We start from the raw sequence: 26,562 nt of genomic DNA, 5'->3' as shown, positions 1-26,562 counted from the left end.
AAAAGTACTCCCTGCCTAAAAATTAAATCATAACTCATTGGCTTCTGAAGCAAAAGGGCAAGACCTAAATTAAATTTATGTCTCCACTGGTGGGAAGCATCTCCAGCTATTTTGCTGGCTGTTCTGGAATTTCTTTGTCTTTAGTTCATATGCTTTGATTCACACTTTGTTTCTTGTGGAGCTGATGGACAATTGCAAATTATTCTCCACCAGAATTCAGTGCTGGCTGTACTAAGGATCCAGTCACCAGGAAAAAATAAATAAATCAGCAACAACAAATTCCTTTAACTACTAAGGGAGTTAGCAACATTTTGAAAGAAAATTGTAGCATCATTCAGAAACAAATAAAATATAATTGTAAGCTTTCCAGCACAGTATGGATGGCAGATGTATTTACCTAAGGGTTCTTCCCTTTTACTACTTACTGGACCATAAAAGCCAAATTTGCCTGAGGGGCTTCTATGGAAGTCAATGAAAATCATCCAAACACTTGCATGAAAAGAGGAAAACTGTATTTTTATATAACCATCATCTGTTCCATTCTATGCCTCAACATTCAGCTGACTGGGAGCATTGGATAGCAAGATTTGCTACGTAGCTAAGGACAGCATTTAGCGATAAATGGAGTCTCCACTGCAAGCTCCCTTTTCAGGGTGCAAGATTGCCTCTGGTAAGATAGCAATTTATTCAGGAGTAATTCACTTTCTAGATTGAGTGGCATTGAAACTGGAGATGCAATTCATTTCACCCACATTCACAAGCATTTTACACATGATGATAATTCTGCCCATACAGCTCTTGAAGTTAATTCCAGAAGGCTTTGGGTTTTCTCCGAAACAAGATGAATGATGGCTTCTTCACATAAACAACATGCTGATTTTATGTTGAATTCATTATTAAGTGAAAAGATTACCTGCAGCCTTAGATAGAGCACTCGCGCCCCAAAGCTACAACGCTTGTTACAACCATCGATCTGAAAATAGTACAAAAATAGGGAATGAGACAAACATGATACCAGAAATCCAGTGGTAAAAAGTCCTTGTTATCTGATTTGTAAAGCAGATTACCCGAAGAATTTCCTTTAGACCATGAACAGCTGGTGGCTGGTACAAATTAGAAATCTGCTCTTCCTCATCCACTTCCACATGTACTTCACCAGACTGAACAGTAAGAATATAACAGAAGCTGGGAGGAGGAAGATTAGTTGTCACCTATTAAAAAGTAAAGAAAAGAAAAGTGACCTTAAAACAGGTACTTTAATTTGGCCAGTCAAGTTTTTCAATAATAGGCAAAATGAACAAAACAACTTATATTTTAAGAGGGATGGGGAAACAAAATTATATGAGTAAGGACTCCGATGTAGAAGTTGACTTAATAAACCAACATTCATAAGTTATAAGTGAAATCAGCTTTTGTGCATCATTCTTTCCATAATCTGACGTTGATCCTCATCACAAAAACAACTCATGATTTGGCACACTTGGCAAACACAGTGACTCTTTCAAGGTGCTTTTTGTTGTTTTGCATTTTTTTACTGTATGGTAGGAGTGCCTTGACTCTTTATTTTTTTAACATCCATAACTTTTCTGAGATTTGGGGACTTTTGCATGTGGGTGGGTTTTTGTGATAATAAACAGCTGCCGAACTTTTAAAGTTGCCAAATTAAATCCAGGACAGCACAAGGAGATAATGAAGAACAGGAATGCAAGAGCTGCAAAAACTGCTCTCTTTGTGTTATGCCAGATTTTTCTTTCTCCCTTAAAAAGTACCATGACGTAACAACTTTATCAACCACCACTTAAAGAGGTCTCAAACTAGAAAGACTTGTCAGAAAAGACAATGCTAGAAGATAATTTTTATGGCAAAATACTCTTTCAGCAATGTTTGTTGTTAATAAAGCTCCTAATTTCATAGAAGAAATATGAATCTACTAAAGACAGCTGCCCACCCATTAAAAAGAATCTGCATAAAGAAAAAAGCAAAAGAAGCTGATACCCAAACTCTGCCTCTGTCACCAGTAAAGAAGGCATCTAAATGTATATGTGGCTCAAAAGAAATCAGTTCCATAGACCTCTTCCCAATAACATTATCATCATGCTGGCAATATTATTTATGTACCTGTATATAAAACTGCTTCCGTAAAACTGTGCATAAAGTTATAATGTTTGTATCAAGAAAAATGTATCTCAAGTGAAAGAAATCCACTCAGCTAAAAACATGCAGCATTAGAATGCAAGTTGTGATTCTTCGTGGAATGAATTACCATTTCAAACCCATGACAGAAGTGTAAACTACATGATTATGGAAAGTTTCTTCCATTTTCAGATTGCTAATAAAATAGAAAAAATCAGAGTCATAACAACCCTAAACAACATTTAAGAGCTTTGCTCCAGCCATGGATATTCCCATTCTGTTGTCCATACTATTTTAATGCAGAAAAGCATCCATTTCTCTGAGACTTCTAAAACATGCAGATGAAAGGGAGAGTTAAGGAGAATACAGCTATTTCACTCAGTTTCAGTTTTGATTTTATATGTAACTAAGGTCTGAGCTTTTTATTCTTCAGTATAACCCTCTGGGCAGTGTAAAGAACACTCCACATTGGAGATAAAAGATTCTCAGACTTTAGAAATAACCAGTAGTATCCATTTTTAATGTTCCCTGGTTTTGAAACTTGTTTATTTCCAGCTTTGTCCTTATTTTTTTTTCTAGAACCTGCATCTCACTTGACTCCCTTATGGTCTAAACTAAATTTTTAATACCACAAACTTCTTCCCCAGAGAACAGCCTATTCAAGAACAACAAGCACTTGGCTACCCAGAAGCTTCTCAAATGATCTCGTATTACCAAAATGACACTTGATATGACAGAACTCCTTTTCAAAGACAAAAGGTAATTAAAGGAAAATTACAGATGTGAATTGAGCTTTGCAAATACATAGTAACATACTTTAAATCCATTTTTATACCTCCCCACCCTCTAAAAACAAAGAAACATTATTTTAGTAATTACTTTTGTTTTCATCCTTCAACTGACCTCATATGAAACAAGTATCAGTCAAAGTTATCCTAATTAGAGGAAGACCTGCTTCCAGCAGTCAGTCTGTCTTCACAGAAGTTAATCTTTGGAAAAGTACTTTCAAACCTAAGGCTAAAAAGTGCTTCTAAAGAGTAAGTTGGTATCCCTGTATTTCTCAGCTGGCTCCATGCTATCTACTATCTCTTTCCTCCTACAAGGAGGAGAGAGGAAGAATTTGTCTGGACATCTTACCACTCTAGCTCTAGAGGATTAATAAGGGGATAATTGCATCATTTTGGAAAGATGTTGCTGATCCAAAGGGCTTCAGGTTAGCCTGTGAGGTTGTCAGAATCAGTAAAACAAAACTTAGTAGGTAAACAGAGGGAAAGAATCTTGATTCCCAAAATAAACATGATTATACCACCAACAAAAATACTAGTTGTGGGTGAAAAAATTCATACTCATAATAATAAAACTTACCATTTCAGCATCTTGACTTTGTCCGGGAACTTTTACAGGCACTACTGGAGGCCACAGACTGTCTATCAGACTAAAAAGTCCTAATGCCCTTCAAAGAGACCAGTAAAATCAGCTTTAAAATATTTTCCAGTGTTACACATTATATTAAAAAGATTCATTAAGAAATGTAATTTAAACCATTGCATGATTATGAAAACAATTTAAAATCATATTTATTTTCTGGAAGCTGGTTTTGATTTGGTCTAATTAAATCTCCATAATTTCTGCTGCAGGGCGGAGAGGGAGGGAAGGGATGTATCACATTCAGTGACAAAAAAGTCATATTTAATCCTTTGCTACAAACAGCTTGCTACATGACAAAATTCAGGGGAACTGGGGTAAACACTAGCTTGGGAAGGACACAGATACCAGTACAACCTCTTTTAAAAAATAGCTTTCAACTATTTAACTATTAAAAAAAAGTTTTGCTTCTAAAATTTTCATTTCTTGTTTTTTGTTGCTAACAGCTGATTGCAACTGCTTTCAGGAAAGTCAGTTATTATCAGATATAGAGAAACAGGCAAGATTTTGTTATCTTAAGTACATGAGCAGAGGATGGTCTCCCTCCTACACAGTTGCCCATTTAGTTATTCTATTCTATTCTATTCTATTCTATTCTATTCTATTCTATTCTATTCATTTATTTATTTATTTTCCAAGTTTCACACTTTTGATTTAAAAACAAACATACAATTAACAGTCCAGCATATTAAGGTAAGATGTGGCAGACTCTTTAGCAAACAAAGCTATACTTTGCAGCAGTTCAGTGGCTGCCTTGTGAGTTGATGGAGCATCCTTGCTGGACGAGCAGTAACATCTGAGGGAGAGGCCAGGAAAACAGCTGAGGGAGGGGAAATAGCTACAGATAACCAACTTGAAGAGGCATGCATTTTTGAGTTAAAGCTCTGAGTTATCTTGTCCCAGTCCTCTCTTCTGTGCAGTTGAAGTACTGAGATCTGGATTTTAACCCCACACTGACCCTATGAACAAGTTGTCTTTTCCGCCAATAAAAAACCCCCACTATTTCTGATGCAGCTTTAAAAAATGAAGTCCAAAACTTGCTAGAAGTAGTATTATCTTCTAAACCCAACTGCTTAGAAGGAAACCACATACTCTGGTACAGGACTGAAGCACGTTGCATTATGCTGCTTCTCTTCAAGGGGTCATGGAAACTTTCCTTTTAAAGTTCTGCTTTTAGCTCACTTCTGCTTAAGCTTACTTATTTTTGCATTTTCCTAGTCTTTCTCCAAATCCTTAAGTGCTTAGATTTTGGGTGTCTACAGACTGAACTTCTTACCACATTTTTTTCATCAAGTGCCAGGTATTGTCTGTAATTCATTGTTAATAGTGATGCCTTTGGACCAGCACTACAAGAAATTTTACGGATGCAAATCTCAAAGTAGATCTTGTGGAATAAAACTTCTGGTTCACAATTCAGTAACAAACTGGCAGAGTGAAAAGATGATGTTGCTACCTGTAGTTGCATTCTCCACACTAATGAACAGATCAGAAACACAAACATGTTGCTCTTTTACAGAAATGAACTTCCTGACTTATACAGCATCAAGCCCAAGGCTGTAAAAGGAGAATGCTGAGCTCAAAGATCGGGGTGTTTATTTTTCGTTTTGTGTTTTGTTTTTAACAGTGAGAGCATTAAAACACACAAAGCAACATTTCTTAGGTATTAAAGAGATTTTACAGCAAAATGACCACTTCTTGAATCCTTGATCTGGGCAAGATTTTCTTTTTAGTATTGTACAGAACTATGCCCTCTCTACAGACACAAGGGGGGCCGATGCCCACAGAAACTAACTAGTCTTGCTAACTGGGAGATGAAAGAGAAGAGTTACTGAAAGAGAGCACAGCCTCTTTTACAACTCGGGCAGTTACTCAAGTGGCCTTCCTCACATAACCTGCAGCACGAGGGCAGAGCACAGATATGAACATACCACAAACTCTCTGTGTGTACAGAGATTGCACATTTATCAACTTAGAGCAACTAAGCCATGTTGTTGCATATTCATGTCTTCAGACAGACCTTATGCTGATCTCTCCTGTGTATTATTAAGTGTTCAAAGGGACATGAAGTTGTCCTTTCTTCTTTAGCTCTCTTCCAACTGTTACCCCACATCAGTATATCTAAGATATACAGTACATTTTCTCCTACTCCTTGTGTCCTTTTGGAGAAGGCTATCTACTGCTTGAATTACAAGCACTTAATTATTAGTAAATGACAGTATTTGTTTACAAGCAGGCTGAGGGTCAATGCTGTGTGAGGAATGTCTCCGGAACATCTTGGCCCTGTTATTTCTTTGACAGCAGTCAGGCCAAGAGCAGAGACATTTGCCAACCAAAGGATTTGTAAGTTCCAAATCACATCCTGCTGGGATCCTTGTGTACCAGCTGGGATGTTCTCTCTGGAGCTGTCACTCCATCAGTTGGTGTCCCTGGTGAGGAGCTCCCCTCTTGCTCCACCCACTAATATGCCTTCAAAAAGGTAACTCTCTCTTTACACTTATGGACTTTGACCTAGCAGAGGGGGGAATGAGTGAGGGCACTGACAGTGAAGAAATAAAAAAGACATTGTGTCCTCTTCTGTAGAAAATCACTATCCTCACAGAAAGAATAAAATTCATTCTCTTTTATTGGCCAAGCAACACTCAAACTCCATTTCAATCTGACTTGAACAATGGGTGTATTTTATCCAATATGTGTATCCTTCTGTGGCTATAGAGTCAGGACAAGAGATGAACAGCTGGCTCTGTGCTATAGTGAAGAGACATGGTTAGCTCCCATGTGCATAAAGAGCCTCCCTGGTGACAGAAGGCAAAATAAAAATGTTAAAATTTTGCTCTGTGAGTGTAATTACTAGTTACTGTCTTTAAAAAAAATCATTTTAATTACAGAAGACAGACTTCTAAGAAAGGAAAAGCAGAGTGAAAAATGAGAAGAAACAGGCTGAGGAATCAAAAAGAAAAAAAAAACATGTAAAGTATTTAGAATAACTTTTTGGTTTTGGTTTTTTTTTTTTTTACTTTAGAGGCTAGAGCTCTATTGTAGTACTCTATAACTTTTCTTTAAAAAAAAGGAAAAAAAGACACAGGTCATACCAGGAGAAGACAAAAATCATCTATCAGATTCTAAATGACTCAACTCTCTACTTCCCATGACAGACTTGAACCTATGTTTGTTAAAAAATTTTTGTCTCATCATAACATGTTTACTGTTTAACACCAACACAATAAGACCACCAGTAACTCCATAACTGAAGTGGAGTGTTACAGCATAGAATTCCACAGAAATATGGATTTATGACAGGCAGCTATACCTCTCTTCTGTAAACCCACGTCTTCAAGGTTTGCTTATATATAATGGGATTTTTATATACATGTGTATATGTCTATATACATACAACATACAAAAAAGTTTTTTTAGTGTCCTTAAGTATATTTATTATCCAATGTCCTCAAAAAGCATCTCTCTCAAACTTTCCTTTCTAAACTTCAGTACATCTTTTCTCTGCATCCACAAATGCCAACTGCCTGCTGTGTACTCTGTTCTGACAGCAGTCAGAGAATTTTAAAGATTTAATACTGTTAAACAGGCTCAATACATGACTGAGAAAATGCAGAATATATATGCAACACTTGCAGAAATTAATCCTGACCTATTTAACAAATCAAATTAAACTACTCCATAGAAAAATCACTAGAAGATAGGAGTGATACTAATAAAAGAGCATTTACTTTTCCTTCACCAGGATTCTCATCACAAATGATGACTGTGCTGCTCTGCAAAGAAGTTGCTTTAGTTTGCTCACCTAACCACCTTCCTTCTCAGTTTCACAGCTCAATAGGAGACAGAAGTCACCTTCTGCTTCTAACCTTCCTGCCTTGTTTTGCCCTTCACTGCAGTCAAATGGCATAGATTGGTATATGCATACATTCATACACCTATTTGCTCTATGACTTTTTTGGTAAAAACATACAAATAAAGAGCAAAGGTGTTGTAACTATAGACAGCCAGTAAACTGATAAACGAGTACTTAGGCTATCAGCACCTCTCTGATCCTGTGGAAATTCCATTCATTTATACTACAAGCTGTACTACAAAAATCAAACAAGACCAAATTTTAACTTTTCAAAACTATTTCACTGACTCTAACCTGACAACTTCCTTTATAATTTAATAAGGAGATTTTGTTTATTTCTCTTACATGCATGAGGTTTCAGCTACAGTTCTGGTCCAAGAATTTGGTGTGTGCCATACCTGATTCAACGCTTAGCATACAGCTTATAGGCTGGGGTATTTTCTGACTTTAACAATCATAACACAGTCTCAGGGGAAAATTACAACAGGGAGAAAATATCAGCAATGTCAAAGAGAGTTAAAGGAAAAGAAGGTTCATAAGTAGGAAAAGAAGAAACACTATGTAAGGTTTACAGCAAGGAACAAGAAGATGCTAGGACTCTCTTCCAATATCTTCCACTGCTTTGCTCTGAGGACTCCAGACTTGGCACTTCTCTGCTTCCTCCTCTCCTACTTCTTACAATTTTAGTCTAAAACAAAACAGTTTTCTTTGGCAGTGTCAGTCTCAATTATTAAGAACTCAAAAATAAATTAATTCCTAGCCCTTTGTGCAAAACTAAGAAGAAATTCCTAAATAATCACCTAGGCTGCATAAGCTTCAACTCTCAAGGGACAAGTAATCCAAATAAAAAGTTCATACTGTAGGCTACCTCTCCCTTTAACTGACCTACTAAGATCTTGTAGTGCACAAACTATGCAACACCACATTTTCTCAGACTTTAGTAATAAAAGAAACAAAGCCACAAAGTAAAAATCTGAGCCTACTAAACCAGCATCTCAGTCAAAAAATGAAGAGGGAGGAAGGGCTGCTGATTTTTCCCAAAGTTTTGTTTAGATATATGAAATTATTTTGTTAAACAATTTACATACTTTAATAACTCAACTTTCTATAGTACATTAGAAATTACATGTACTACATTAAACCACTGAAATGATACCATAAAAATACTTTCAAATCGACATGGATATGCCTATGTTATTCTCCAGTGATGGTTACTAAACACATTAAAGACAGAAGCACTGAAGATACAAGTAGAAGTCCATGCTTATAAAGAATAGAAAACTCAGAAGATAAAAAAAGATAATTTCTGATACATAAGCAGTCACAGAAATTGATAAAAAAGTAATGCAAATATTCAAAACTCCAATATGATTACTGAAATTATGCTTTAAATGGAACTCAACTTTTAACCACAGCAATTACTGAAGTGTTTCAGGACCTCAAAACCTCAGAGACGTGGGTGGCTCTTTTAGAGCCAGTCGTTTTGGAGGAGGGAAAACTAAAGGAAGGAAGTTCTGACCTCCTTGCTCTGTGGAGAGTTCTTACTATCACATTTCCTGTCTATGTCTAGCAGTTGAAACACTTACTTGTGTATCAGTTAGCAGTGGTCCTCTCTTCTGAGGGCAAAGCAAAACGAAGAGAAAGTACACAGTGAAGAGTAAAGAAAAAAAAGAGAGAAATAGAGGCCAGTGAAGCATGAAACTTAAATAAAAAGAAGAGGAAAAAAAAAAGAATGAAAGCCCTCAGGCACAATAGTGACCACTACAGACATACAGAGAGATTTCACATTTCAGTGCCTAACATTTGAAAGTTTAAAATGACAAACAACAGAAACCAACTTTATTTGAAAATGCAGAAATGTTTCAGAAGAACTTAACACTGGTTGTTGAACTCTGTTCAGAGTCTACTTACTTTAGAGGAAAATCCAACAGATAGTACAGCCTGCTATGAATTAAATGTTGGTTCAAATGCCAAAGCTTATGAGTTGATGTATCCTTCTAAATGTTTTAGCCTATCCAACTTAAGCGTGGATTTTAACACTATCAATGCAATAGCTGCCTCTTCTTTTGAAGCTTATTAAGTGTTTTTTGAATTTAGGGACAAAATTTGTACCGCCACCCTGTGTTCTTCCTCCTCTCTCCCTTTATAAATGGGTGTCATCCATTCCGCTGAAACTCTTCATATTTTTAACATATAAGAAAGCATAAAACGAAGAAGTAGGTACATGTGCTATACTCAGCTGTAAAACAACTCAGTGCTTGGAAAATCAGGTGAAAAGACACACTTTGTCAAAATCCAAATTATGCGTGGAACTCCAGTCAGGGATAAAACCATAAAATTAATAGTTTTTGTTGACAAAGACACATATCTAACTACAAAGTTTATCCTAGCTCATTGAAATTAATTTCTGGTAGGAAGCAGCAACTGTGACAATTTATAGGTTATTTAATCCTGAGGCATTTTAGTGAGTGCTCAGTCCCTGCACCTCGTTGCATCCATTTAGTTACTGGTTATACTGGACATACTTGAAACATGCCTGGGATCCATTAAAATCGGGGGGGTTATATGTTAGCTGCACTGCATATGGATTCAGAACCAACACTCCTGCCTCTAGCAGCACACGCTCAAAATTTCACTTCCTCTTTCTCAAAGGGCTGAATTTAAGAGTGACACATGAGGTAGTGGGAGGGCGAGAGCGAGAATACATGCCTCTAAGGAGCCAACACCACCAGCAGCAGATCAATGAACATTTTTCAGTCTTTTCCCTTTAAACCACTGTAATATTTTTATTCTTTTTTTTGCTGATACTAAGCATGCAGTTCAGGGCATAGTTGCAGGAAAGGCTAGGAGACAAGTATGAATGGGAGGGTGAAGAGAAAAGGTGTCGGGAAACAGATACCGAACCACGTAAGTTAATTCAGCTGCTACAATACTGTTTCCTAACTTATCCAGCAGCCTCAAGAAGAGAGTAGAAGAACTACTGGAAACTGAACACTGAACAAGCTATGGCAACTCTGCCATGACTCAGCCATGTCCATCTGTCTTACAGGATTGCCAGAAACTGGGCTGCAAAAGGAAACACCACTTCCTTTACTGGATGGCAAAGGGAAGGATTTCTTGAAGGAATGGTTTGGGGTAGTATGTTTTCTGTGGGGTATGGGACTTTTTCTGAAAACCACCTAAATCAGTGAAAGACCTTCAAATGACCTAGTACGAGGCCCTAGTACTTGTTAGAGCATATGAGTATTCAAAACCAATATTCAACATTAACAGTGTTTCTCTCAATGAAAGATTACTACGATTTTTTACAGGGTTGATCTTCATCAAGACAGGACATGGTTGTATAAGTTCTTATCCCACTTTTGGAACACAAATGTTTTCTCATTGGAGAAGAAATGGGTTTAGTCTTCAGCACATCTTAACAGTAGAGGTCCATTCCAAAGATCAAATGCTTAGAGCCAGGTTTTTGCCTGAATGTAAAATACTTCTTATTACAGGTTTATAGGTTTTTAGCCCTTGAAATGCAACTTCAGCTTAACAACAGTGATTTTCAAATTACATTTACTGGAATGATGTTAAACATTAGATACTTGATGATGAGGATGGATGATGGTCTGGAAAATTTTCTGAACAATAGCAGTAGTCCACTGATGCAAAATGCTTGAAAACTTCTTGTATCTATTAGCAAATCTCCTCTGCCTCATGGAGGGATGGAGGAAGTACTCTGTCTCTGATTACAATCCATGTGACTGTGGGACAACATGCACATATGGGATCTTATTAGCCATTCCTGGCTTTCTCCAGATCATGTGCTTCAAAGGCACAAGGAAAAAAGTCATTACTTTTCCCTCGTATTTCCTACATTTTATTCCCTTTTGTCCATTTTAAAAGCCACTGTCAGACTCCAGGAAACAAACAGTTTAAAAGTCATCTCCTTCCAAAAAGTAATTGGTGTTCTCAAAAAAAAAAAAGAAAAGAGGCAGCAGTCTTTCTTGCAGGGCAGACCACATAGTTCTTATTCACTCATATGCTGCAAGCCAAGGTTGGGCACTCACAGGCACATCCCATCATGTGTTTGGATATACCACTGGCTCTGGAAATCTATTTATCCAGTGGCAATGAGTTCTACAGCTTAATTATGCTCCCTGCGAATAAGTACTCCCTCATATTCATTTCAGCTATGGCTTTACTGTGGTTTCCATCACACCTAGAATGTGTCCCAAACACTTAAAAGTAATAAAAAGTTATAAAGCAGAACTTAGGCTAAAACAATTAAGAAAGAATAAATCTCTGAACAATTCCACCACCCACCCATCTTGTACAATGAAATCACGTTTTAACCACTGCACTGTCCCCGAAGCTACACTAGCCATTTTCTTTTAATGTTCCCTAGCAGGGTTACCACCAGCACAGCTCCAGCTGAGCCACCAGCATTTTCAGCAGTGTGTCTTCTAATCATCCTCAGAATAGCCAGAAGTAAGTTACTGATGCTTTGAAACAGAATTTACATTAGAAAAAGTCTGTCTCTTATTAGCTAGGCAGAGTACTGGAAGCACCAGCAGCCAGTTGTAAAACTTCATTTGTATCCAGAATTCCAAAGCCATTATTTAATTTGTTTGGAAAAAATGTAACTCGGAAAAAAAGCCAACAAAATAATTAAATAAGAAGACGTGTTTGTTATTAAAGGTCCATAAAAATGCAAGTAGACTTGAAATCCAAAGGATCTGAAAATTAACACTGCAAGTACATAAAAAGAAAAGCATACTGAATAGGGCTGGCTGGAAAACAACAATTCCATTTTGCTAAACATTTCAAGGCTTTGAAATTTGTTTTTGTTCCAATATGAAACAAAAATGAGACTTTCTCAAAGTTTTCATGAAATGAGAATGAGAGAGAGAATATTCACTCCCTCTGGACCTGAAAAAATCTTCCCAACAAAGTTGTCTCCAAAATAGATAATGTTTCCATGAAACATTCTGGTTTTGATGAAACAGCATTTTTCAACAGGAAAAAAAGTGTCAGCAGAAATACCATAGCCATTCTAATAGCAAAGGCTTATCTAGATCGGAGGCTCGTACGAATAAATTATGTTGAGAACTGAACCAATCTAATTATATTTATATAGGTCCCCATGAGAACACTGTATCACTTTCCCTAGAAAGATAATCTGTAAGATACTTTAACTATTTAATTTTTTTTTCTGACTGAAGTTATTTTATTTTATTCAAAGAATGTAAAAGGAACCACAGAATAAGCAAAATCTGAGAGGTACCGTAAGTCAATTTGTTACTAACCTGAGGGGATTTTCTATAAACCTGATGACATTCTTATTTCAAAACAGGATTTTATATTTTTTTTAAGAAACTTAAACTATAGTTCTAAAGCCATACAGACTTAAAAGAATTAAACTCTCATATAGTCAGAGAAAGCCTGTGCTTGAAAGTTCAACCCATACTGGGCAGCACTGTAGAAAAGCTTACTGCAATAAAAAGTTCTGCAATAGAAGGGAGGTGAACTAATGTTTTTAAGTCTCTGAATCTACTGAAGACGAAGTAACCATTCATATTTTATTAAATATTGCATACAGCAATTCCTTTCTCTGTTAAGGGTGTATTTGTGCATTAGCTTATTTATGCTATTTTGGAGTACAGTGGGGTCAAGTACAACTGGATGCCCCAAAAGTAGCAATAAGGACTTTTAATTGAACAAAGACAGGTTCAGTTGTTTCAAAGAATGTTGGTCACAGAAATAAATAAAAAGGCAGATCATCTCTGCCTGCCACATCAACCAATACGTTCTCCCATTAGTTGTTCTCACCTTCCTCTTGTAGCTCTCTGTAAAATTTTCATTCCAGCTAAGCAGCAGAATTTTCCTTCCCATCTCCTGCAATACTGTTCAATGTCATCTGTGGAACTCAGGGACTGCAGCTGCACTTCACTGAACATGCCATAGGCATCCTGGACAAGGAGGCATAACCTGCAAAACATTCCTCTGTTACTCATTGGCTGGTCTTCATAACAAACCAGTGAGCAAATTTCTGAAAACTGTATTACAAACTTCAGGACAAGGTTTATGCTCTACAACATATAAACAAAACCAAGAGATTTTGTTTCATTAAAGTTTTTCTCATGTACATTTTCAGGAGATAAAAGAGCCATGAAATAGAGAAGCATGACTGAAACAAAGTGTATAAGGCTTGCACTGGGGATTAGATGAATTAACTGTTATGCACTATGTAGTTTGTGTACTTATAAAGAAAGAAAGTTGAGGTTTTGCCTTAGTTAAGGTGAATTCTGCAATGCAGACAGTGCAATGACAGAAACATACACGTGTGTACAAATATAAAAATTCTGCTTAGAAGTAAATAAAGCAACATATTTCACAAGTAATAATCACCAACACTGAAACTGGCAAAGCAAGCATTACATTTCCTATAACTTTTTTTTTTTTAAGAAAGAGTTCTGAGGAGGCAAAAAAGAGTGAAACATCAATTTTTCTTTTTAAAAAAACCCAACATGTAACTGCAAATTGGTATATTCAGTATTGGGTATGAGGAAGCCCAGAGAAACTATTTTAAGAAGGTAATTAAAGAACCTGCTAAACAAACAATTTGATTAATCTATGGAAGATGGGGCTGTAAGGCTGGGAAGTATTGCTTAACCAAGTTGCTGGCATCTTGAGAAGATATTACTGTTGTAAGAGATAAGGCAAAGTCAGTGGATGTCATACATTTAGATAGTCAAAAACGCATTTCACAAGATTCTGCACCTGAGATGAGCAGCCACGATAGCATGAGTCATGCAGGGCTGGAGGAAGGAGGCTGCTGTCTACAAGATGGGTTTAATTGCCTCAGAAAGAGACAGTTAAGCATGGAAACTTTTCAAAGGGAGTCAAAAATTACCTTTGAGGGTAGCACATGCATCCTTATTTCTATATAAAACTCAGGGGTGCACTAGGGAGCAGAATTCAGCTCATTTCATGCCAAAACTACCTTCCCCAGAGCAGCACCATTGTTCACAGCAAGCCAACTCCAACTGCTTTTGGAGCACATCATGTAACATACACACATCCTGAAAGCATTCAACAGTAGTCATTATATCTTTATAAATTGAATTTTAAATTAAATTAGTTCCTACATTGAAGAAATTCATGTATTTTCTTTGCCTGGAAAAGTAAGCATGTGGAAGACCATTAATCACACTTTCCTTGTTTGTTATGAACTGTCTAACTTTGGCTTACACCCTTAAGAAAGCTGTATTCAACATAAGCTACAACCCCAAAGGCTTTCAGACATCAGCAGTTATGCGAGCACCAGCTAAGAGTCCTCATTTTTCAGACTCTGGTGCTGGTTTTAAGGAACAGGGAGGGGTAGGACTGGACACAAACAAAGGCTCCCATGTCTTCCCCATATGTCTAGCTACGAGGGTCCCGTACAAACAGAGTCATCACCAGAAAAAAAACCAAAACAAACTAAAAAAACTACATTTGCCTGCTGCTTTCCATGTCAGGACTTTGCAATCAGTTAAGAACTCCCCTGAGTTTTAACTGATTTGACTGAAACTCCTTGTGATGCTGTTTTGTTTGGAAAACCACAGCTCATATGCTCTGGACATTTCTGAAAATCAGATTGAGGGGAACCGGAAAAACAAAGCAAACAGTTTTGCCTATGTTAACAAAACATTGACTGTTAATTGTGAAAAATTAGGCCTCCATATCTTGGAGCAAGGAAGGGCCAACTGAGTTAGCGTCAGATCAGATCAGTTCAGCAGTCTCTTAACTGATCACTGGGATTTCTCATATCTTTAGTGAGACATAACTGAACACAAGTAAGTTCCAGACTAGCTGGCACCAGGGTCATATTAAATCCTCTGGGACATGTTAATTGCCCAAATAAAATTAGCTTGGTTGGTGCTGAAGACATCAGTCACTAAAAGTGCATTTTTCCATGCCCTTTTAACTCAAGCAATGAGATGGTTTCTGTCAGACATAGGAGCCTCAACTCCCCACATCCCTGGCCACAGATTTCCATCCCTTTGTGGTGGTGGCATAAATGGTTGGGACAGGAAACTGATCTGACCAAAAAAATTCTGTAGCCAAATCATCATCATCATCATCATCATCATCTGAGTTCCTTGAAAATTAACTCTGCAGAAGTAAACTCCTGTTTGCATGGAGTACTACTTCTAGACAAGGATGTATTTTCCTCGAAGCTCTCACTCCAGTTGTCCAGATGCAGCACGACATCTCAGGTCATATGATGGGAGAACGGTCATCTTATGACCAAGCTCAATGCACTGAAGAACTGTGTAATTTGAGGCTCCTATCACTAATGTTCCCACTCACACTAGAAAAACATTCATGATTATTGGCATCATGAAGCAACACAGGGCAGCAGAACCTATAGCATCAGATTCCAAGTACTTTTGTTCTGTCAGGTTTGTACACATGAGCAGACAGACACTATACTACACTTGTTCTAACAGTATCCAAAAGATAGCCATGATTTCTCTGCAACATGCGTTTAAAATGAAATGCATATGTTCACTCCCTCGGAAGACAGAATTTCACAAATAACCTTCAGATGCCCAATTTCAGACTAAAAGAGGAATATCCCAAACCAACGCCATGAAGAGAACTTCACAAACACATGGTCCCTGCTTCACCATTCTTTTAAAACAGTATGAATGAATGATGACAAAACCTTGAAATGCCATAGGTATTTAATGACAGGTGACAATTGATTTTCCTACTTAATGACTATGATAAAACCAGTTGTATCCCACAACACACTCAGTGATGCACTTGGAGAACTACCCCCCTGTTCTTCGAAATTGGTTCTGTTCTTATGGATTTTGCACATGCTGTCAGCATCACTGACAGTAGTTCAGCTGCATGCAGAGGCTGTTGATTCACGACCTTAACTTCCTCACCAGCACTGTTTTTTTTCTTGATTTCACTTCATTCCCAGAAAAGTGCATGTGTATTATTTTCCCATGTTGCAGTGTTGCTCTCATATTACACCAAATGTGCTTGCAAATTAATTTTTAGTATAAAGTCTAACTGTGATTTAAGCAACAGCTTGTCCCATGATTTCTTCCCCCTTTGAAGTTCGCTACCAGGATAAAATCCCACATCTAAATTGTGAGACAAGTTGCAAAGCCAAAATTAGTATCTGCCCCCCAGGAATTCAGCATTTATGTTTTGTGCACATCTATCACAAACACTTTTTTTTTCATAAAATGTGGGTTTGTACTGAGTCAGTTAATCAGGTTAAACATACCTTTACAAATGCCCTGTCAGTATGCATAGTAATGAACTGATAAAAAAAAAAAGACAGGTAACATCTCCAATTTAATCAGTGGTGCTTGTGTGTGGAGGAAATAATGGTCATCTTTATTTTTGGGACAACAGGATGCAACCCTGTGTAAGACCTCAGTTTAAGATATGGTTTTGGAAATTGAAATTTCTCATGTAAAATAGCAGAATTCACTCCAGAAGAGTAAGGGGTAACAGGAAAGCCAGTAGAGAGCAAACGTGGGAGAGCAGACTAAGGAAAAGTTGAAGTATGATGCATGGGTAATAACAAAGGGGGCGAAGATAGGGAATTATAAAGATAGGGAATTATAAGAACTGAGGCAGAGATTAGCTTTTTTTTTTTTTTTTTGAGTAATGACACAGTAAGTCTCATGCAAAAGCTTGGGAAGATTTTGTTAATTTGTTAATAGCCAGGAGCAAGGATGGGGGCTGGGGGAAGATGAGACTGATTACTCTGCATTATTTCTATGACTGTGCTGATCTTTAGGACAAAATGTCTCACAGTAGAAATCTGGAGAAGTTTACAGGATTACTGCCATGCCCTTCTCCCAGTTAGTCACTCTTCATGGGTAAAGGGTAAGCAGTTCTTTTACTATTACTTTTTTATGCAAGAAAAATCATACCCCTCCATACTGCTGCCTTGTATGAGGCAGCTGACTTTCTGGAGAGGTAAGTGCAACAAAAACCTTCTTCATTTTTGCTTATCTCCAGTCTCCTCAGCAGCTAGTGGAAAAGACTAAGAAAAGGAAGATCTCCTCCTGCAGAGGAGATGAGAGTGCATGGAGGCCAGAATGGACTGATTACACAGGTACTGCCTTTACCGAGTCTTGTGAAAACAAGCAGCAGAAATTTGTCACAAACAGATCTTAATCAACAAATAATTGTTTTACCCTTGGGTAGGAGGAAAATTGTGTGGCCCACAGTGGCTCTTCTCCATGCACAGTTAGGTTGTGAAGTACAGCATGAGGAGCAAGATGGCCAGGCAAATACTGTCACCTCTGCAGAGCTCTGCAGCGACTTCATTAGTTGCTCTTTCTTTGGAAGGGAGAGAAAGAGGGGAATGGGAAAATGTCTGAAAACTAATTGACTTGTATTAGCTCTGATATTTGTTCATTCTTTATCTGAACCATCCATGAGACAGCTGCTGCTGCTTTGTTTGTCAGAAGGACTTCTTATCTCTGTGAGGTGCGGTCCTAGCAAAGGCATAAAGCACACGTACATAAACACACATAAACAAAAACCCCCTCTCCCTTCATCACCAGAGGCACAACACTACCTACACAACTCCAATTCAGCAACTTGTCTGGTCAAGTCTCAAGGTGGAGCTGATTAACTCCTGCTAATATGGCTCAGATTCAAATTGTAACCTGCAGGACACCACCCTACTGGGATTTAATTTCTCCCTACCCTATGAACTCCTTGCATTCACCATACTCATACTGCAACAGAAAAATTAAAGCTCAGGGTACAGGGACAACCATCCATCTTCCCTACCCCCTTGTAACACAAGCAGAATTTCTCTATTAAAAGAACAATATTCACCACGTCATCCATTGCTTCATGCTCCCTTTTGACAAGTACGTAGCCTTCTTTAGGGAGACACAAGATTCAGGGGTTTCTGCTTAAAATCCATACTATTTGCTGTCACTAAATAGTGAGTGAAGCTCTACAGAATATAACTATGGATTGAATAATACAACTATAAATTAATGATGGTGATAACTAGCTCCTTCTCTGCATAGGTACAGAGGAAAACACAAGCACAGGCACCACTGTTTTCAGTTTATAAGGGGAATGTCAAGCTAGAATAAGAATCCTGGTCATAACTCCCTCCAAGTACAGACATTTCTAGCACCCAGGCTGGTGTTCTTGTTTGAAGCAGTGAGATGACATGGTAATTTGAAAACTGGAGGTTTAAAATTACTGAAAAGCACAGTTTGTGATCATGTATGTTTTTTTGGGCAACTGTAGAAGAGCCCAGAAGGAAAGAAAGGAGAAGGCAGCTCTGGACCTGGCAGAAGTATAAGTGGAAACTACACATGTCAGAGTATCACCAGGGAAATGAACAAGTCTTATCTCAGCATCTCCAATAGAAAATATGTAGCAGAGGCCTCTCTGGTCTCAGGAAAGGGAACTTTATTTTGCAGGCACTTCCTAACAGAGGATTTCTGTAACATGCTTGCAAATAACTCACTACAATAACTATACCAAGTCCATACTTTTGGATTTTCTTTGCTTTTCATTACAATTTTATACATTTGTAAAAAAAAAAAGGAGTGAGAGTGGTTATAAAATAACTGTTTTTTTTTTTTCACTTCCTTGAATAATCACTTCAATACAGACTGGAAAATCAAATGCAACTTCCACAAGGTCTTTCATGATTCCCCGCCTGCTGATTGCTTTTTCCATTTCTTCATTCAGGTTAATCCTTCCACCTACTATTTTCTGTCTATGGCCTGAAGAAGCAGCACTTCTGTGGGAAAGGGCTTTTCTGCGTAGGAAGAGACCTGTATGAGCCAAATGTGTCAGCAGAGATACCTTTTTAATGTAGAATGTGCACACAGAGAACAGAGCTCCACAGCACTGTAAATGTTCCCACTCAAAACATGGAACATCACCTGCCTGGTGGGAATTACATACAGCTTGTCAGGAATTGGTGTAACATGAACGCCAGCTTTTTGTATTCGCTGTGACAACCACAGCTTCACATGTGACAATTTTTTCAGCATAAACCATTTCTTACAAAAAGTTTCCATGTGGCACCAATGAACTTTTTAAACTCCCCAGCTGACACTGTCTCTAAGTGCACTTTTGAATTAAACTGCTGATGTGTGTGTTTTATGTGTACACAGAATTTCTCTCAAAAGTAAACAAAACATTTAAAATGATAAAAAGACATTCCTGACATCCACTCAAACCCAATATGGAGCCTAAGCTGTAATTTCAAACAGTTACACAGTTGCACTAGAAAAATATTTTCAGTATCATGGAGAGCTTATGTCAGATTCAAAAATGAATACTGAAATTCTTCTGCATTCATAGTTTAAATCCAAAGTAATTATGCTATGTAAGTCAATTTTTATAGTGATAGTTGGTTTAGAAGACACAGAAAGTTAAGGAAAAATAACTTCCTAAGTACTGCCTAAAAGTTTGTATAAACTTGGGCCTCAACAAAGCAATAAGGCCTTCCTGCCTCCTTATCCCCCTGGCATTTCCACACTATGTAGTATGTAATTCACAGTCCTTCTGCTAAGATTCATTCCATAGAGCTTGTAATGTAAATAAAGCCAATTTGGGGTAGTAACAAAGAAGCAAGTACATCAGATCACCCCATCTTGTTTCAGACTCACTGTGTTGTTAACTGTATTGGTAAAAAAAATAATGATGCAAACACTCCTCAGGGTCCTCAGTGTACCATTACTTCAGCGTGGAGTCCCTTTAAAAATCCCTTGTTTATTTCAGTATACAATTCAGAGAAATTATTACTTTCCTGTATGTCATGATTTACTAATCAAGAGTAAAAATGTATATTTTGGAAACTTACAGGCTCAGCTGAAAACTGCAAGTCTTTCTTATGGATGATGTCCAATAGAAAAATCATGTTCCAAATATAACATGTAATTACCACCCAGTCATTTCAAGTACTTATCTATGAATCTGAGGAGGGGTTCTTTGTTTATTTTCTTAATCTCAACACTTCGTAATTATTGTTTTGGCATCCAAGAATTCCAACAGTTGGCGAGGTGCTGCCAAAAGATCTTTCCTTGCAAGGTGCTCAGCACCCTCCTTTCCAAGAAAATCAGCATTCGGTTGCTGGTTCTGGCAATGTGTCACATCATCTTTGCCCTGCTATGTTTCCTCCACGCCTCAGTTCCTTATACGTAAAAATCAGAATAAAAGTCCTGTCTTCAAAGAGTGATCTGAAAGCAATAGCTGAATAATATGATTATATCTAGGAGGGCTGGTCCACAAAGTCTATTATGTGTGCTGGATCCCATTTGAGTTAGCAGTATCAGTAGGAGGATATATATATATATATATATATATATATATATATTTATGGAGAGAGAGAGAGAGAGAGAGAAAGAGGGCTTCCTTGCAGTATCAGCCCATTTCTTTCACACTACAGGACTTAGAGAACTCTCAGCTCACCCTGCAAAATTCTCACTGAGGGCTTTACAGCTTCTGGAATGAAGCAAGAACACTGTTTGCAGCAGTACTGGGGTCCCTGATCTTTCAAGATTGTATTATCTGTGGATTCACCAGATTTACTTCTGAACTACAGAGACCATGAATGGGGTCCTAGAAGACTTTATGTAAAAACTAAAAACCAACATACAGTGAGTATTAAAAAAATATCTGTCCATTTTAGTGGGCACAGAACATCCTAAAATATATTCTTTGTAGCACAGCATTGCACATGCACTTCCCACGGTATGTGAAAGGTAAATGAAATATAGTTAACACTGAAGTATATCTTACACAGCTGCAGATGTATTCAATAAGACATTCTGCTGTGTCAATATCACATCAGCCCACTGAACCAGCAGAAAAGTATAATATTCATCACAGTCAAGGGCAGAGCAAAGAGCAAAGAAGAAAAGCAGAAGCAAAATCTTGCTGGGGCTCCTTCCCCAGCAGAAAGGCAATTTTCCCTTTTCTCTCAGGGCCTGCCGGTTCTGTTTTTCACTCACGCTGTTTTCCTTTACTCTGCGCTAGTGGCTGCCTCTCCTAGGTGTGTTTCTAAATGAGGGAGAGGGAGCGTGTTTGTGTGTGCATGCCGTGTGTTTACAAGAGTTATGGTAGCAGTTCTCAGCAGTCCACTGAGAGTTCTAGGAAACGGCCCCTGTTATTTTATTCTCGGTCAATGTCAGCTCGTGTCAGGCAGTAAAGATCACACAGGACAGCTCGCTCCATCTCGCAGTCCTGGCCGGAGGCCTCAATGGGAGAGGGAAAGGGAGCGAGCTGCGAGTGGGCGGAGAGCCTTCCCAGCACTCTACCAACCACTGCAGGAGGAATTATGATAAACACCACTCTGGAAACCAGATACAACAGTACATTGTGTTCTTCTTCAGAAAAACAACCCGACTTCAGCTCACTTAAAGTAAACAGTTAATCCTGTTTATCTTTTTTTTTTTCTTTCTCGATGAGTTGTTAACAGAACAATCTCTTCTGCAAAGCAAATGAGATCCGTCCCTTAAATTCATACTGATTTTTTCTTCCCTCAAGAAAAAAAAAGCAGTTCGATATGTAAACTTTCTACTATCGGCAAACAGTGTGGAATAACAATCTTTCTTGGCTTAAACTGACTTAACAAAGCAATGCCAAAACTGAATGAAACCTTTCCCTCACTTACATATTTTATTTTGGAAAACTGAAGTCCCAAACAGACTGTTCTATTCATCCCTTTTAACTATTCGTTTTCTGACAAGAACAAGCAAAACTGGTTAAAACAACAAAAAAATCAGGATGTGTGTTGTCCTTGCCACTCGAGCACAGGATACCTGGGGAGTAGAGAGTAACTACTGAGTAGGGGGTGGCTGGTCCCAGGTTTTCTCTGAGAGGTGAAAAGAGAGGAGTCAGACTAATTGACTGCAACTGAGGCAAAAAACTCTTATCCTCTTTTTCAAAATATATACTTAATGTGCAAATTCATGATGTCCCTGACTTTCAATAATAAGGGTGATTAATTAGAAAAGCAGATGGAATTGATTATCTTGTTTTGCTGGAGTCACTACAGCCTACCTATTAACTGCTTCTTACTGGGGACTCCAACCCAGTCCACTGAAAGCTACAAGCTTTCCCAAAGGGAATTCTAATTTTTAGCACTCAGGAGTTTAAATAGTTCTGAAAGTCAACAACGAAAGTGTGCTTAACATCCCCGGTCAGTAAAAGTTTGTTGATTTAGCTATTTATAATCATAAAAATACACGATTTGACAAACTGTAAGAGGAGAAGGAAAATATTTCCCTGTTTTATTTTCACTCATTTTGCAAGCTCTGAGATTCTGGGTTTTCTGTGCAACCAAATTCATCAAGTGCAAAAATGTAAATTCAGGTATGTGAGTGAAAGTCTGATTTTATTTTTAATATTTTACACAAAATTTTTTTATATCTTTCCTGTTCCACCCCCCCCCCCCCCCGCCCCCTGCCTTGAGATCTTAATTTAGTTTGCATTTATTTTTAAATCTTTTGCAGCAGTTGCTGAATTTACATCACTCTGATGAGCTCTAACGCGACAGGGTCAGAGAAAGCAGAGCTATTTCCCATTGCAGAAATGAGCTTGGGAGGCAGCTATCAGTGGACAGGGCCAGAACCCCAGAGGAGCAGCCTCAGGCCTATTCCTCTCAGTCCACCACTTGGCCCACCATGGCCTCCAGCCAAGACTGGAAGAGCCAGTATTGCTAGACAGGACTGCTGTTGAACACTTCATCTTGATCCAAGTGCACCTTGTCATTTAACCTGCACCCTCCCAGTGCTGCACCTGCACAAGAAAAGCATGGTTGCCCCCTCATGATTGTGAGTTTGGTCTACCAAATTCATCCCCAAACTGACGGAGAGTCTACAGCACCATCTGAGAAGGATCCAACTTGCACCAAGGTGCTGCAGCTTTGAGCATGGTGGTTATTAGCTGTAGGACTGCAGGGAAGAAGCAATAGAGTTCGGTAAAACCTTTCTCTCGGAAGCCAGGAGAATATGGTGGTGCTACCATCTCTGTTTTTTTGGGGAAACTATTGGGCATAGGAGAAGAAAGCAATAAATCCAAATCCTTTAGAGTGCAGGTACAATCCACGTACCAGAAAGGAACCTCTTCTTTTGACCCCATAGTGGTTGGCTACCATCACACCCTACTTCAGGAGGGAATGTATCAGCCAAGAGGAATGCAGATGAAAGGTGAATCAACTGGAGATGATTAGGAGATGATGAAGCAACAGCAGGAAGAAAATGTGGAAGGTGAAGGAAACAAAGATGAGGAGGAAATGTTCTCTGATATCACCTCTTTTCCACTTCCTTTCTTACACTTTGTTGTTTTCCATATCTCTGGTAGTTAGAGATTAGGGGGGAAATACCAGTCTGTGGTAACACTAGTAGAATCCCATGGATGACCTACAAACATTACTGAAGGAGCACTTTCCCTAGACACATTTGGATTTCTTATATAAGAAATTATGGACACAACAAGTGCAGCTGAAAGAGAGTTGCAGATGGTAGCAGTTTTCCCAATTTGAAAATGAAAAATAAATCCTTGTTACCCTTTTAAGCTTTTATTTGAACTCTTCAAAATGAGAAATACAATTTTCAGTCATAGGTCAGCAATGCTACATAAATTGCTTTTAAATAAGCAGTAGGTTTGGGCCATTATCTAAAGATCACTTAAATTAATATCTTTCCATTGATTTCTGTGAGCTTCATTTCATGCTGTATAGCAGGCAGAGAAAACACCTGGGCAGGCTCAGTAACATTTCATCTTAATTTCATTCAATAATTCATGCAAATTCCATGGTTCTCTTTTAAACTATATAAACTCAGCCCCAATCAATGATCAAACACTGAAGCAATTTTATGAACATCACACTTAAATTGTCATATAACTTCAAGGAATCATTTTTAGCAGGATCAGAACCTGGAATAGAGCACACAGTATGTGAAAAAGATCTTAAATCTGCCATATTCTCTTTTTTTTTTTTTTTGGCATTTATTTGGGTAATCCTATAACAAGCACAGAGAAGCTCTCACTTCTTTCAGCACTTCGGTTATCTTCAGACACATAAGATTTCAAATATTACATATGCTAGTGGGAAGTGTCCTAAAAGAAAAAAATCTCTGCTACAACATCTTAATCTCAACTGCCCTGCACATATGATTGTCTGTATTTTATATCTCATGCATGTAGAACACTATTTAATTGTAATGACATAATCAGTCATTACACTGGATTTCATATAATAACCCTGGTAAAATACTGAGAAACTACACGTGTGGTATACTTGATCCTGATTTTCCCTTCCCATTAAAAAGAAAATAGTCCTGAAAATAAGAACCTGTTCAAATATCAGTACAGCATAGTTTGTTCCCATTATTTATATTCCAAAGAAAAGAAGAAAACAGGACCAAATCTAATGAAAACTACTAGAGAGACAAAAGATAATAATGCAAATTAGAACTAGATTAGGGCCCTTAGTAAACCTATCTACCCATGCCAAAAGAGGTGATTTAATATTCTGTGGTTAAGATTATGGTTTTGTGTCTTATCCAGAAGAATATCAACAATAGCACATTGTTCTCCTACCACCATGCTGGGGATGTTACAGCCTCTGATGTGATTCAGCACTTGAAAGGACAAACATAACTAAACGTTTGGATTTTCCTGAGCTGTCATCCATTGCAGGCCAGCAGGAGATACAACATCACAGCCAAGATAACAAGATACCCTCTGTCTTTTGAACATGCAGTTTCCTGTTGATAGCATTCTGTACTGTCACATTTGCTGTCTTATCCTCTTTTTCGTTCACATGTGTCACAATGTCACACATTCCTTCTCTAATTCAGTCTTCAGGGTACTGCACCGAGGAAACGTCAGGACAGGGACTTCTCCGTGACTGCAGAGCATCTGAGATCAGGGTACACACCCTAATCCTCACTGGAGCACCAGTGTCACAAAACCAGATCAAAGCTTGGTGCAGCCATTTAATCATCAGTCGCTGCTGCTTATGCTTTTTAAGCACAGGCAACAGGGTTAGTATTGGAATTTTCTGAGTACTGTCAGCATCTTAGCAGTTGCATTTTTCCCTTTCAAGCTTTCCACTTGAGTAGGATCTCTTGGTGTAGAAGCATGTCAAATCCGGCTCCTAAGGCTGCCCCTCCAGCCTGGCTTCACCCTCATCCCCAGAAAAAAGCAATCAGGAACCATCAGAGGGAGGTCTGAAGGTTACTTTAAGGTGGTTCCTTTCTACTGGACATGTGATACAGGATGCAGAGAACCACCAGCATATGACATTGATGACACTGTACACAAATATAGGCTATACTTTCATGCATTGCTTGTTGTCATGGAATACGCTGTCCATGGTGTTATCTCCTCCGCCAAGAAATGTCAGAAAACTGTGATTTTGGATCACTGTGACACTATGTAACTCATGTACTCCTAAGGTGAAACATGAAAGTACCCTAAACTTCAATATGGAAATATGCTAAAAAAAAAAGTGACAAAGCCTTCAAACAATATTCTCAAGAATAGGAGATGAAATGCCTACATTTTTAATAAATGTGCTTTCTGATCACCCACTTATAAAACATGTTTCCTAAATTCCCCCACTTCAAGAAGTGTGAAAATATCAACAAGACAGAAACACAAAAAATGAAAAGATAGTAAGTGAATCCCACTTGGATTAATTTAAGTATTTTGCTTTACCAATTTAAAGAAACTAGGTTAAAAAAAATCCTAACCAAAATGGAATTTCTAAACAAGTGGTTTTGGAGTAGCAAAATGGCACTGTTTCAAAACATAGCATTTCAGCAATTTCACAACTTTTCATTTGCTTGTACCAAGCTTTTCATAAGTTTTCATTATTTTACAAGTTGATCTGAAAGAAAATTATTTCTTTGAAAAATTTCCAACCATTTTTCCTAGAAATATTTTTCAAACCTCCAGTGCAGTAACTATTCATTAATTTTCAAGGCTTTGTTTTGACAAAACATATTTATTCAGCACACCGAAGAATATTTACCCAAGTATGTTTGTGAGCAGAAGCCATACTGAATGGTAAGAAATAGAAATGCAATATATAGATGTCTTCCCCCCTCCTTCTCTCACAACAACTGTAGAAAGACATTTGAACA

The 26,562-nt window shown here is 37.9% G+C and overlaps 1 protein-coding gene across 2 annotated transcripts in view; it reads right to left on the bottom strand.

Annotated features, from left to right (window-relative positions):
• SPIDR (scaffold protein involved in DNA repair) overlaps positions 1 to 26,562 on the bottom strand; it is a 200,835-nt gene that overhangs the window by 15,179 nt on the left and 159,094 nt on the right. For both annotated transcript variants that reach the window (XM_051769665.1, XM_051769658.1), the window contains exons 11-14: positions 13,226 to 13,384; positions 3,499 to 3,586; positions 1,068 to 1,211; positions 914 to 973 (exon numbers count right to left, since the gene is read on the bottom strand). In XM_051769665.1, the coding sequence (XP_051625625.1) occupies positions 914 to 973; positions 1,068 to 1,211; positions 3,499 to 3,586; positions 13,226 to 13,384 (451 nt within the window). The remainder of the gene's footprint in view (positions 1 to 913; positions 974 to 1,067; positions 1,212 to 3,498; positions 3,587 to 13,225; positions 13,385 to 26,562) is intronic.

This window comes from Manacus candei, unplaced genomic scaffold, assembly GCF_025592945.1.
Source record: "Manacus candei isolate 608988 ecotype Guabito, Panama unplaced genomic scaffold, ASM2559294v1 h1tg000008l, whole genome shotgun sequence".
Classification (NCBI taxonomy): domain Eukaryota; kingdom Metazoa; phylum Chordata; class Aves; order Passeriformes; family Pipridae; genus Manacus; species Manacus candei.
Note: the sequence above shows the minus strand (reverse complement) of the source record. Positions and strands in the feature narration are given on the sequence as shown.